The sequence below is a fragment of the Chiloscyllium punctatum genome, chromosome 25 (assembly GCF_047496795.1).
Source record: "Chiloscyllium punctatum isolate Juve2018m chromosome 25, sChiPun1.3, whole genome shotgun sequence".
NCBI lineage: Eukaryota > Metazoa > Chordata > Chondrichthyes > Orectolobiformes > Hemiscylliidae > Chiloscyllium > Chiloscyllium punctatum.
In genome coordinates, this window is record NC_092763.1 from 48,112,773 (window position 1) to 48,128,292 (window position 15,520).

The 15,520-nt window shown below is 40.1% G+C and overlaps 1 protein-coding gene across 1 annotated transcript in view; it reads right to left on the bottom strand.

Moving 5' to 3' along the window:
• The window catches only part of efnb1 (ephrin-B1), a 232,508-nt gene that overhangs the window by 84,327 nt on the left and 132,661 nt on the right, over nucleotides 1-15,520 (bottom strand). Inside the window, exon 2 of the mRNA XM_072595209.1 lies at nucleotides 4,064-4,341. Coding sequence (XP_072451310.1) covers nucleotides 4,064-4,341 — 278 coding nt within the window. The remainder of the gene's footprint in view (nucleotides 1-4,063; nucleotides 4,342-15,520) is intronic.

The window sequence follows — 15,520 nt, forward strand, 5'->3', positions numbered from 1 at the left end:
TTAAATAGAAAATGGGTAACAAGGGAAGAGAGTAACAACTGAATGAATATTCAGGTTAGCAGCACCATCAATATAATTACCAGTATTCCTAACAGGTCACTGCCTCCAGCAAAGCAGGTTCCAAGCTAACGAAAGTGTAAGAAACTAAGTCTAATTGCGTCATCGCTAAAGAAACACAGGAGACATCATCACAGAGAGAGATGCAATGCCACATGATCCTGCTCTCCCTGGCAGTCTCATGGCAAGGTAAATCCAACTGCTTCTTAATACAGTTAATGTGCTGCTTCCCCAAAAAAATCTCAGTAAGTAATCATTTGGCTGCATAGTGAGACAAGTATACTAAACTAACTAGGACTAATTCTTCCACAGTCAATTCATTGTCCAATTACAGTTTACTAGCTCCAAAAGGGACCTGGATAAGGACTTATGTACTCATTGAAATTTCGAAGAATGAGAGGCAATCTAATTAAAACATGCAAAATTCTTAGAGGACTTGAGAGTGTAGATGTGGAAAAATAATTTCTTCTTGTGAACAATCTAGATTAGAAGACATAATTTCAGAATAAGGGGTCACCATTTAAGACCCACATGAGGAGGAATTTCTTCTTTCATGGAGTGATGAATCTGTGGAATTCTTTACCATTGAGTGCTGTCAAGGCTGAATCATTAAGAATCGTCAAGGCTAAGATAGATTGATAATCAGTTTTTAAAAAAAAAACAAAGGTTTATGGGGAAATGTCAGGAAAGTGGAGCCAAGGATTACCAGATCTGCTATGATCTCATTGAACGGCAGAGCAGATACAGGTGCTATTATAGCAGGGGCTAGATTTTCCACTTCTTTTATGGTTTTATAGTCAAGAAGAGAGAAAAGAATTTACAGTGCAATGGGAAAAACAATAGCTGAATTGTTTTTCCCAGACAGCAGCACAGTAAAGATGAGTTAAATGATCTCCATCTGTTTTGTAACCAGAATATGATTCTACATTGGGCATAATTCAGCAGGAGGTACATTTTTTGGGCATAATACCAGGAGTCATTTCATCAATCTGGACCTATTTGTTTTAGTTACTAAAATATTTCCTTCTCTTCATTGATTCTCAGAAGAAAACACATCTTAATTGTCAGCACTCAACAGGCTTTACTTGATTTCAGTCTTGAGTGTTCATGGTGATCCCTACTTGAATCTGTAAAGCAATGCCCCATGGTTCAGAAGGAATTCAGTTGGAGGGAGAATGGAAACAAGAATTTATTGCTGTAAGAGAAAATTAGTTCATAATACAAACCCATTCCCTCCACCTCTGTCCCAATTACTCAGTAATGGCAGATTATAGGATGAAAACTACTTCAGAGCATGTCATCACAAAACTATAGAATGCTCTGGTCAGACCACAGCTAGAGTTTAATGATACATTTGGGTTATTGAGCCACAAAAGAAGACATCCAAGCATTGGAAACCATGCAAGAACAGCCGATTTGGTCCCTCATGCTAGAGATTGGAATGATAAGCAGTGACTGGAGGAACTCGAGGCTGGGTTTTACATTACGCGTCAGTATGTTTGAACTAGAGGTCTTGTTAAAGCTACCCAGTGACCGTCCTATGACCACATGTCCATTGCACACCCCTACAACAAAAGTAGCAGTTGGGTAGCATCAGGTGAGTCAATCGAAACCCTTACGTGGGAAATTAATGACACTGTCATTGGGTTTTAAGCAGCAGCAAGAGTGGTCCAAGGCAAGTGTCCAGACTGACAGGTTTGGAGGGCCCTTGCTTCAGCTTTTACCCCTTTTCCACCAGGTTGCTCTCTCCACATGAGCCTCTCAAATCTCCAGCCACCAGCTCTTTGAACCTGCCAGCTTTCTACCTGCAGATATCCCCAAACACCTTCTCAAATCCTGATCCAACTCGTCACAGCTCTGTCCCACATTACTGGAGAAATGCCAGCCTCTTGTTAGTTGGCAGCTCTCTTAGCTGGCACTTGCCGTTCCCAAGTGGTGGGAATCCAGCCTTCAGCCTCTTAGCAGCCAATTAACTCCTTCATGGCTGCAGACATCCTGTATTCGGTGCAGCAGACTGCCCCAATTCTTTAGATGGGGGAGAAAATGATAGCTTATACTATTCAGCTGTTGGACTTTTCTGTCTTATAGAATAATATGTACTGGTGTAAAAGCAAGTGAGAAGCAATTTTAAAATTGGTAGATCCAAACCATTATTTCAAACTAAACAGAGTAAAACCATGCTCCACAGGTATAAATTGCAAAGATTGAATTTACAATCAAGACCGCCCGAAAAGGAATGGAACACCAAATATAATATCAAAGATTAAACATAGAATCATTTAAGAACCAACTAGATGCTGCAATTAGGAATCCGTATAGACATTCTAGATGGATAAGCTGAATGGCTTCCTCATCTATAATTATCTTGTAATCTTAAAAAGTAAGAATCCAGTTATTTGTTCCAATACATTATTGAATCAAATATTTGTAACCACTAAATCTTGTTGCCTAATTGGAAACTTAAAATCAAATTGGTTGATTTTGCAGCATCAAGTTAGTGAGGCAACATTCCTATTGAAACGCATTTAAAAAATCTCTCACATTTTAATTCCTTATTTCATCATTTCAATGCATAATTTAATACATTCCTCTTTCTGCTACTGTGAACAGTCATTAACTAACTTTTTTGTTAAATAAAACGAGCAATAGAGGAAGTTAACTGTCATTAGTCATAATTTACATCAAATAGCCCCTCAGTTTTTATGTTTACCCAATTTCCCCATCAACCGCAAAATGAGAAAAAGTCCCATTTGGGTTTTCAGTGTTGTCAGAACATGATTTACTTCAGTTCTGGATATATTTTAGTACATGTTTCAAGTTGGAAAATCAAAAGCTGAAAATGCTACTTGTAAATTTTCAACGTGATCATTACTATTTAAAAATAAATCTAAATGAACCACAGTACCATAGGATGGTCACAGACACAGCAGGATATCATTGAGCCCATTAAGTCTGTGCTGGCACTAGGCAAGTGCAGTGCAGCTGTCCTCACTACTCCAGATTTTCCAATAGCCCTGCAATTGCTTTTCCTTCGAGCGCTCATCAAATTCCCATCTGAAAGCTACAACTGAACCTTCCTCCACACACTTCCAGGCAATTCATTCTCAGTGTGTAAAAATACTCCAATGCCACTTATGTTCCTTTGCTAGTTATATTAAATTAGTCCTCAACCATGATGCCAGTGGGAACAATTTCCTTCTATTGTCTCCGTCTCGATCCCTCATGACTTGGAACTTCGAACTCTATCAAATCTCTCCAAATCTTTTCTCTAAGGAAAATATCTATCTTATTGTAACTTAAGTTCCTCAACTCTGGAAATTTATTCACAAATCCTTTCTGTACTATCTTTAATGTCTTCGCACTGTTCCTAAAGTGTGACACCAAGAGCTAGATGCAATACTCCAACTGAAACATTGTTTTACATAAGTTTCACATAACTTTTGTTTTTCTCCTCAGTGCTCTAAGATGATGATCTAGGAAACTGCATGCTTTATGAATTGCTCTCTCAAACCAACCTGCCACCTTCAATGGACTTATACACATTAAAATCCTGCTCCCCCTCTGGAACTGTATTCCTCCTTTGTTTTGTTTCCTCACATTCTCCGTACCAAAATGAATTACTTCATTGTAATGGTTTTTATCTGGTCTGCCTTTTCCACCAGCATGTCTATTTCCTTTTGAAGTACTACATTATCCTCCTTACAGTTCACAAGTTTAAATTACATGGAAATTTTGAAATTGTGTCCGGTAAACTGGGTCCTTAATACAAACCAGAAACAGCAAAGGTCTCATCACAAATACCTGGGGAATCTCACTAAAAACCTCCCTCCAGACAGAAAAACCATCCATTAATCACAACTATTCAGTCAGCTGAGTTTTTATTTCATGTAGAATGTATATACTACTCAGTTAAACAAATAATCACTGAGTTTGACCTAGATTTAATTACCACAAATCCTGCATTATTACAACTTAATCATAACGTCCCTATCTAACGGGTACTCACAGATAATGAAGTAATCTCTGTTTCGAGCGAACTCTAGGCCCATGTAGTTGGGGCTAAACTCCTGGAATTTGATTGTGAATTTTATTTCCTTATCAGGTTTGTTACATGCAACAAGCAAGTGGGGGTTGATGACAGTGCTGCATGCTTCTGCTTGGGCTTCAGTCACCAGGTACAGCTTGTAATATTCGTACTGGTCTTGATTGTTCATTTTCGGACAGATTATATCCAGCTTGTCGCCGATCTCTGGGTACAATACCAGGCCTTTCCCAGCTTGGAATCTAAAAAGAGGATGAAGAGGAGTTATTAGGCTGTTGTTTTAACAGAACCAAGTTTCTATTACCCATCCAGCACAATGGCACCCTTTGAAAGCCAACAACTGAAGTGTATACTGCAGCTTTATAATAACTGCCTTCAATTAACTTGTAAATACATGATATACTTAAATATATGTGGAAGAGAAACAAGTATTTTCTCCCCTCAAGATTCTCTCCCATTATTTTTCTGACACAGGGTATATCAAAACCGGATCCTATTATCATACAATTCCCACACATGAACACTTGATAAAAAGAGAGACTATTAACATGAAACTCGTCAAATTTTCCTTTCCTTAGCCCAGGATAACTGAGACCAACTGTCATACAGCCCGAGCTGAGATCAATTAATTCAACAGAGACCAGGATCAAAGTATGGTATTCTTGGTCTGTGGAGCTCATTACCACTAATTAGGGTATTGAACCATTGGGGCCACTTAAGATACAAGATTTCAGTGACACCTCATCCACTGCTACACACAAAAAAAAAGCAACATTTCCCTGACCAGTTAGTTGAAGCCAATATAGCATTGCTTATCAAAATCACCTGAAGTGAACTCAGTAGTAAAGCACAGACTGTGACCCTTTAAAATCACGTAGCATCAAATACAACACCAACTACATTGCAAACAGTGAAAGGCTTTTTTTAAAACAAATAGCTACCTGGTTTCTCTGATGTTTCCAGAGTGAACTAACAGCCAAGGAAATCCATGGTTTGATTCATGAACAGCATTGAGAAAATTAATGTCAGCTGCAACAACTGCTGTGCTGTTACAATTAGTCAGTCCCCCATGGTTAAAGAAAGAAAAAGTCAGGAATTCTGCTCCTAACCACACTCTAGTAAACTTTGCCGCAAGGAGCTGGCTCAGAAAGAATGCAGCAGAGAGAATGTAATACCCTCCCTCAAGGCAAGCTTGGTGACAGAGTATTTCATCAAGCAGGAGGTTGGTAGCTGGGGAGCCTGCCACCTGCCTGCTTGATTGAATGCTCCTGTTGGTCCCTTGCTGGAGGATTTCTAGTCTTCTGGGTGTGTGAAGGTGGGCTAGGGTGAGGGGTGTGAAGGTGGGCTAGGGTGAGGGGTGTCAAGCTTCTTCAGCCTGATGGAAGGACCAATTATAAGGGTATAAGACACTGGGAGAAAGCCTCCTGTCTTTGTTATTCCTGTCCTTTTCCCTGTAGACTCTCCCCTGACACCAGTGTCTTATGTCCTTCAGTAGCCCCGAGTCTCATCCCCCCAGTGATACTGCTCAGCAATGTACAGCTGCCAGCCTTCTAATTCAAGGTGGGTGGTTTCCACAGTAAGGCAATAAATCTCAGCTAAAATCTGCTATTCCTAATTGACTGCCTGATTGGGAAGATCTACAAAATGAAATGCCAGAAGAACTAACATACATGGCTTGTCAGCTCTCCAGCCAGCAGGTGAAACCCTCGTTGCCTCCATTAAATACCATTCACATGAAAAGGTCAAAATCACATGACACCAGGTTATAGTCCAATGGTTTCTTTGAAAACACTAGAAGCGCTACTCCTTCATCAGGTATTAGACATTATTCACATGACAGAACAGCCCATGGACTATTACTGTCTAAGCCTATGTAATGGGACCAGTACACAAATAGAAACAATATGGCAGACATACTGCTCAGTGCTGTATTCCAGCAAATTTAATAACTTCAGGAAAGATAAACAGAACCTGGAGTGCAGTTTGCTTCTGTAGTGTAAACCTAGTCAAGAACCATAGCACTGTATCTCCATTTGTCCTACAACCGTGCTTATAGTGCAAAAGCACTTCTCTTTGACGGTCGAATGCTTTGCAGCATCCTGAGGTTATGAATGGAGCTATATAAATTCCTTTTTAGCCCAGGCAATATTCCAGCAGCCAGAGAGAGCAACACAGAGATATAGAAAGACACAGGCTCTAATAAGTATGACTCCACAATAAGCGAGAAGCAGGAATGTGATGGAATCTAACAAGCAATATATCTGACAATTGAAGATGGGGGGTGTGAGGAGAGATAAAATTAAGATAGATTCAGTATCTACCAGAACTTTCAGTCAAATTTGGTGGAACTGCACTCAACTTCTGGCTAACACGCAAACTCTTCAATAAACATACTTTTCTCAGTGGTTCAAGGTGAGAATCCAGCTTCCTGATATATTAACTAATCTCAGCCACATGGGTGTAGGGTGGACTGAATTTATCCTGTTGCCCTAGGCTAGGTTGATTTGATAACTCTGCCTGTGAAGAACTAATATATGATAAATAGGTGATTTACAAGGTCGGGTTTGGCAGTGAGGTCTCTAACAGTTGATAACATGCAAGCTGACGCATGAAGAAAGGTCACTGAAGCAAGAGGATGCTCGTTGCCTTTAAGGGAGAAAGGAGATTGGAATAAATAAAAGAGATTGAACGAAACACATTGTGCTGAATTTTCTTCCAGAATGGATGCATCGGAGGTTCTGATCATCATATTTACTCCATTACAACCACAAAGGAATGGAGCAGCAGCTGGCTGGATTACATCCCAAATATCTGATATCCCTGCAGCTCTACATGACTGGGTGCAACGTTTAATATTCTGATGCTTCTTGGATTAAGGTATTATAGAGACAGATGGTTATCACAAGCAAACAGTTTAAACCCAATACTTCACTCCAGTTCCCTATCCAATCTCCCATTAATTTTTATTATTTACAGTGCTTTACCAATGATTTTTAAAAGTGTCTGGATAGGTGGGTATGTTTTTAACTATCACCTTAGTTCACAATTACGCACTTTAATGGGTCAGATGTGAGTGCTTTACTTAGTCTGTTGGTAAGCATTTGAGGTTAAACAAACCATCTGGCAAACTCATAACTTGATTCTGTACAAGAAAATTGTGGTAACCTTATCAGCTTTGCAGGGCCTAAACATGACCAAAGGAGTCTCATCAATTACTACAAAGCCACCTGTGCAAAATCTGCATTGCTCAGTGTTTTAATGTATTAAACAATATATATTTGAGCAAGCCCCAGCAGAAATCAAGTAATATGCCCATATCAACATTATAGCATTAAATATTATTGCTGTACTTAATTGCTTGGTGCTGCAAATTCATTGTTTAGGAGATAGATGTATAGATTTCCATTTCCAGACAAAGACACACTTCTCATGACCCTGGGTACCAGGAATGCTCAGAACCCTCCAGCACGGATAACCATTGTAATAAATCTGCTGACATTGTCTCTCACTCACACATCATCTGAAACAAAGAGATATAAGCAGATACATACATTTAATACTACTTCATTTATTTTTACAAAGAACAAAGAACTTGCGTCTATATATAACATTTATGTTATTTTATGATAACAGAACATCCAAAGTGCCAATTAAGTACTCTTGACTTTGTTATCTGTCTACGTTTTCCACAGGGAGTTGGTATCATTTGAGAACATGAGTTCACACCCACGGCTCTATTCCAAGCCCTTTATCAACTCTACGCAAGTGACTAATTTCTGATCAAGATTGGGAATTCAAAATTCAAGGGTATTCAATGTTTCAGAAGAATGGTCAAAAATGAAAAGGAGGTGGAGAAGTGTTTAGAATCATACAGCATGGAAACAGACCCTTCGGTCCAACTTATCCGTGACAACTAAGTTTTCTAAACCGAACTAGTCCCATTTGCCTGCATTTTGGCCTATTTCCTTCTCACCTTTTCCTCTTCATGTACCTGCCCAAATGTCTTTTAAATGTTGCAGTTGTATCCGCATTTACCACTTTCTCTGGCAATAATCTCCACACAATAATCACCCTCTATAAAGAAGTTATACTCCGATCCCTTTTAAATCTTTCTCCTCACCTTAAAAATATGCCCCCTAGATTTTAACTCCCCCACCATAAGGAAAAGATCCTTGCTGCTCACCTCATCGATGTCCCTCATGATTTTATTAACCTCTAAGATTACCCCTCAACCCTGTACACTGCAGTGAAAAATGCCTCATCCTATCCTTATAACTAAAACCCTCTAGTCCCAGTTACTAGTGATATAGGTGAAATAGTTTCTGATGTGAAATCGTATTGGATGACAATAAGGCACACCAAGGGAAAGATGTCATGGGGGGTATAGACTCCTGAAGAGGTGCTTCAATGCACAGCAAAGTACAAACTGGAAAATAATGGAGGCATGTAAAAAGGGCACTAAGTTGTCATGGGTGGTTTTAATCTGCATTTTGATTAGATACATCAGATTAATAAAAGGTAACATGGAAGACAAGTTTGTTCGGTGCATTAAGGATTGCTTCTTACAATAGTGTGTTGCAGAATCCAGAGAACAGGCAACTGTGAATCTAGTAATGCATAATGAGGATAGTTTAATAAGAGATTTTATAGTTTACGGTCCTATAGGGAGTTACCATCAAAACATGGTAAAATTTCAAACTCTGTTTGAGTAAGAGCAACATGGACCTCACACCAGTGCGCACAACGTAAGTATGGGCAATTATGGAGATATGAAGAAAACAAACTACCTAAAGGAGGCTGGAAAATAGAATAAGGGGAAGGTCAGTGGATGAGTGGTGGTGCACATTAAAGCAGTAATTTCATAACACTCAAAAATTATTCCAGTTAAAAAGAAAGACTCGGTGAGAAGGATAAACCACCCATGGTTAATGAACGTGGTCAAGGAAAGTAACCAATCAAAACCAAAAGACATACAAACCAGTGAAAACGAGTGGTAAACTAGAAGGGTCAAAACTTTTTATGGACCACAAGCAGATGGCTATAAAATTAATAAAGAGGAAATTAATGATGACAATATATTGGCAAGAAATACAAAAAGAAAAAAAAAAAGACCTTAATGGGTATATAAAAATAGAGCAGCTAAAGTGAGTGTGACATCCTTGGGGGATGTGACTGAGGAAACTGATAAAGGGTGAACAGGAAAATGATAGATAATTTAAACCAATATTTTGCATCAGTGCTCATGGTTGAAGATCTTGCAAATGTCCCAAAGATACCAGATAAGCAAGATGCTAAAGAGAGGAATGATCTTGTAACAGTTTCAATCATATGGGTTAAAGTATTTGACAAACTAATAATATGGAAGGCATACAACTCACTAGGAGCTGATGGTTTACATTCAAGGGTTTTAGAGGAAGCGGCTGCAAAGATAGTGGAGGCATTAGTTGAAATCCTCCAATACTCTCTGGATTCCAGAGCCCGCTTGATTGGCACTACATTCAAAAGCATCCACTCCTTCCACCACTGAAGCTCAGCAGCAGTAGTGTGTACTATCTACAAGATGCACTGCAGAAATTTACCAAAGATCCTGAGATAGCACCTTCCTAACCAACAGCCACTTTCATCCAGATGGACAAGGGCTACAGATACATGGGAACATCACCACCTGCAAGCTCCCCTTCAAGCCACTCACCATCCTGACTTGGAAATATTGCCATTCCTATACAGTCACTGGGTCAAAATCCTGGAATTCCCTCAGTGAGGGCATTGTGAGTCTCCTACAGCATGTGGACTACAGTGGTTCAAGAAAGGAGCTCACCACCATCTTCTTAAGGCCATGTCCCACAAGTGAATAAAATAAATTTATAGAATAAAACTGAGGTGAGAAGGATTTTTCTCCAAGAAGGTACTGTATATTTAGAAATCCCTACCCAAGAGAGTTGTGGAGATTACAGAACTGAAAGTATTTAAAGAGGGGGTAGAAAGATTTTTGAAATATTGGGGATTTGAGCATAATGAGGAACACGAAAGAAGAGTTGAGACTGGGGTAGATCATTTATAATCCTATAGAGTGGTGGGAGAGGCTTGGGGAGGCAGGCATACTCCAGCTCCTATTTCTCATGTTCTTACATAACCCAAATGAGACTGAAATTGAAGCTGAGGATCCTATTATCAGTTTGACTCAGTCCATCTCAAGGCACGCATTTAACCTTTTGAGATGCCATCTTTTTAAAAAAGATAATAAACAGTTTAATTTACATGTACACTGTCCAACATTGTATGAGAGAAATTTATAAGAAGGGAAAGTCTGCTCTCTTCATTTTATGCTTTAGCATCGAAACAGCTATCACCAGTAGGCTAATCCTGGTGCAGTGCTGTTTATGTGTCCTTCAAACACAACCCAACAAAATATGGCTGAGTCACACTTACAGTTTAGTGTCTTCCTTTCCTTGGTCTCATTGGTCACAAGGTGCAAATCAGCAGACTCTGAAAGTCTCATTCCTGATTTGCTCAGAATGTGCACACACCTTTGGAAGGTATTGCATTCCCTAACGCACAATTACCACTCTCATATTGAATTAGTAAGTATCATTGCTTCAGTTCACTTAAATTTCTAACAAGTTTACTTAACAAATAAACTGATAAATTACTCTTCAATAAATAAGTTATGCACATATCTTTAGTCTAACATGCTACTGACAGGACTCCTCATTTCTGCTGCTCTTGTACCATCATCTGGTCCTTGGCTCCTTAGCATACTCCACTCAAAGCAGTAACACACATCCATTTTAGTCCTCATTCTCTTGTTAAAATATATGCACAAAGAGTAAAACTGAATATTAAGTAACTGCAAAAACTATTTGAACTTTAAGAGTCCAAGGACTGAATCTTAGCTAGTTTCTGTTGTGTCATTTTGACAAGTTTCATTGAGGGTTTCTCACAAAGCCTTGCAAATTTTCTGTTCTCAGAAGCAAAACCAAAACTTGCTGGAAAAACTCTGCAGTTTTGGCACATCTGTGAAGGGAAATCAATAAATGTTTCAAGTCAAGTGACCCTTCTTCAGAAGTTTCCTTTTCGGTTCTGGCACCCCAAACATGCTGCCTTACCAGTACATCACGCCCCCAAGTACTGCTTTACTACTTGTCATAGGCATAAATATTCAACACTGCCAGCAAGTCCAGGTATTCCTGGTACCAAGTTAAAAATCACACAACACCAGGTTAAAGTCCAACAGCTTTGTTTGGAAGCACTAGGTTTTTGAGTGCTGCTTCTTCATGAGGTAGTTAAAGGAGCAGTGATCTGAAAAGTAATGATTCCAAATAAAGCTGTTGGACTATAAACTGGCGTTGTGTGATTTTTAACACCAATCCAACACCAGCTTCTCCACAAGAGTTAAGAATTGGCAGTCCAGAGCTACATTGCATGTTCAACTTAACTGCCACGGACATGGCACTAAGGGGAAATTAATATCCTGCTTTGCAGATGGAAGCATGAGGTCCTGGTGGACCAAGGGGTAATAGGAGGGACCTCTCCCAAATGGAATACAGGGAGAACTAGCCATTTGGATACAGAACTGGCTCAAAGGTAGAAGATAGAGGGTGGTGGTGAAGGGTTGTTTTTCAGACTGGAGGCCTGTGACCAGTGGAGTGCCACAAGGATCGGTGCTGGGTCCTCTACTTTTTGTCATTTACATAAATGATTTGGATGCGAGCATAAGAGGTACAGTTAGTAAGTTTGCAGATGACACCAAAATTGGAGGTGTAGTGGAAAGCGAAGAGGGTTACCTCAGATTACAACAGGATCAGGACCAGATGGGCCAATGGGCTGGGAGGTGGCAGATTGAGTTTAAATCAGATAAATGTGAGGTGCTGCATTTTGGGAAAGCAAATCTTAGCAGGACTTATACACTTAATGGTAAGGTCCTAGGGAGTGTTGCTGAACAAAGAGACCTTGGAGTGCAGGTTCATAGCTCCTTGAAAGTGGAGTCGCAGGTAGATAGGATAGTGAAGGCGGCGTTTGGTATGCTTTCCTTTATTGGTCAGAGTATTGAGTATAGGAGTTGGGAGGTCATGTTGCGGCTGTACAGGACATTGGTTAGGCCACTGTTGGAATATTGCGTGCAATTCTGGACTCCTTCCTATCAGAAAGATGTTGTGAAACTTGAAGGGGTTCAGAAAAGATTTACAAAGATGTTGTCAGGGTTGGTGGATCTAAGCTACAGGGAGAGGCTGAACAGGCTGGGGCTGTTTTCCCTGGAGCGTCGGAGGCTGAGGGGTGACCTTATAGAGGTTTACAAAATTATGAGGGGCATGGATAGGATAAATAGGCAAAGTCTTTTCCCTGGGGTGGGGGAGTCCAGAACTAGAGGGCATAGGTTTAGGGTGAGAGGGGAAAGATATAAAAGAGACCTAAGGGGCAACTTTTTCATGCAGAGGGTGGTACGTGTATGGAATGAGCTGCCAGAGGATGTGATGGAGGCTGGTACAATTGCAACATTTAAGAGGCATTGGATGGGTATATGAATAGGAAGGGTTTGGAGGGATATGGGCCAGGTGCCGGCAGGCGGGACTAGATTGGGTTGGGATATCTGGTCGGCATGGACGGGTTGGACCGAAGGGTCTGTTTCCATGCTGTACATCTCTATGACTATGTTAGTGAGGAGGGACTTTCAGGATCAACAGGGCTGTGTTTGACTGTGTTGCTTCCAGTCCTTTAGTTGGTGCCAGGTGGTCTGTCAAGTTTAATTTATTTTTTAAGGCTTTGTAGTGGTTAATACAACTGAATAGCTTGTTTGGCTATTTCAGAGGGCACATAAGAGTCAACCACATTTCTGCAGGTCTGGAGTCAAATATTGGCAGATTTTCATTCCTAGATGACATTAGTGAACCACAAGGATTTTTTGACAAATGAAAGTGGTTTCATGTCCATCATTAATTTTAATTCCATCTTAATTCCAGACCTTTTGTATTGAATTCAATTTCTACTATCTGTTGCGTGGGATTTAAGCCCATTTCTGCATGACTCTAGATTCCTTGTCCAGAGATGTTATCCCTTTGCCTTTGCCTTCCACTAAACTGACACAAAGGTTGCGGGACTGCATCAACGCCACTGAAACTATGCTTTCACTGGCACGCAAGCATCTGCCAACTCATTGAGCAAATTGGTGGCTGCCATGGAGAGTCAGGTCCAACACACTCAGTCTGCTGAATAATCACACAGAGCTACACTTCAACATTCTAGTATTGGTACACAGCAACAATGGTACGGCGACAGAGAGGCAAGGGACCCTGCCTCAACCCAGGTGTCTCTTCCTCACGCGGAGCCAGAGTGGCTTGCCCAGATACAATTACATACAAGCCACCCAGAAATGCTCACTTTTCATCATCAGTGAATATCTAGATAGCTTTAACTACCACATCGAAGGTGCAGAGGCTAACCATCCTTAGTGGTACACAAAGGCTTACAATTTGAGGTGCATATTTTTTAACATGAAATGACAAAGATTTAAAAAAAGATGAGGGAGTTTTTTTTTAAAAAGTGTGGCTCACATGTGGTAAAAACTTCCAAAGGAAGTGGTGGATGCAGGTACAATTTCAACGTTTAAAAGATGTTTGGATAATTACAAATGTTTGGGGGTATTTGGGTCAAGTGTAGGCAGGTGGGACTAGTTTAGTTTGGGATTATAGTCGGCATGGATTGGTTGAACCAGAGGGTCTGTTTCCATCTTGTAGGACTCTGTGAAAGCTAGGAAAACTTGTGATTATTCAGCAGGCTGGAGTGTGTTGGACCTGACTCTCCATGGCAATGAGTGTGAACTTTTCTAGGTCACAAACCATTGCTTGAGCTGCAGGCAAAACTCCACAGGGAATAAGCAAAACAAGCTCTGGAGCTGCATTTCTGAATCTCCGAATTGAGCATTCTTATTGACTTACGACTATCAATCAAGTATGGGAGTGGTATTTCTAATGATGAGGACCACAACAGAGCAATGCAACAAAAAGGAATTGACGTAACCTTGAAAACCATTAGAAAAAGGCTTAGCTAAGATTTGAAGTTATTGGGGTCAAGATTAGAGTGGTGCCAGAAAAGCACAGCAGGTCAGGCAGCATCCAAGGAGCAGGAAAATCGACATTTCGGGCAAAAACCCTTCATCAGGAATGAGGCAGGGAGCCTCCGGGGTGGAGCCTCCAATCTGGACTCTGATCTCCAGCTTCTGCAGTCTTCACTTTCGCCTAGAAGTTATTGGAATGCAGTGAAGAAATAACACAAACAGTGCTGTCTAAACAGCAACTAAATGATTTGTGAACTGGCCAGTGTGGGTGACGAATTAGTTTCGAATTGAGCTGTGGAAGCTGCAAGGCTGATGAGTCCACCTTGGATGCTCTTCCATGCAAAGAAAAGCATCTATTCCATGCTGTTCCTGATCTGGATCTACTTCGTTTGAAATGGAGAAAGATTCCAACTCAAAAATGCAGCCTTTAAAAAGCATAAACTTCATGAATAAAAAAAAGATTTGATAATATGGCAAATACTTTAAAACTGAAAGCCCATGTCCACCCAAAAGCCAAAAACAGACAGTGTCGAGTAAATGAAGGTGTACTTTACAGCAGGAACATGAACATGGTAGGCTTAAACTAATCTCACTGTGTAAACACCTCATTCCTTTACCAGCATATAGAGTCTTTCACATGGTTCACAAACTCAGTTAGTTACAAGCTACCACATACTTTATTGTTTCTGCCAACTTATGCAGGATACAACAGGTTTCTATTCATATCCCCAACATAAACATATTTCAGTATACATTTTCCCACCTTGTTTATGCCAGAGAAAAAAAAAATTGCTGGAAAAGCTCAGCAGGACTGACAGCATCTGTGGAGAGAAATCAGAGGTCTGATCGTAGGTCTAGTGACCCTTCATAGAACTTCAGTTCTTTCAGTTTTTTTTGTTTAGTCCACGCCAGTCTCCTGCTGTCATTCCTCCCCCCCTGTCACTTATTCTCTGGTCCAACCTCATTCTCCCTCAGAAACCAAAGTGCAACAGCAAATACAACAGCTCTTCACATGATACAGATTCATGATACAAAGTCAACCTTTAAGACAAGGGATCTAGTGTATTTAATTGGCTACTACAGCTTTGTAATGTAAAAGCATCTAGACACCAGATGCCTCTATGCATGTGCAATTATATATGCAGAATACATAATACTCTGCATAATAAAGTATATAATAATAGATACCAATGCATGTAATTTACTGTAGCCATAAAGTTGACATTACTCTAATGAACACAACTTGATCTTCTGAAACTGAATTACAATACAGAGTCACATTCTCGTGGGCTGTTGATCTTGTGTATCAAATTGAAAAGTGGAACCAGATTCCTTTCCTCATATCATTGAAAATCATAACTGATATTTAG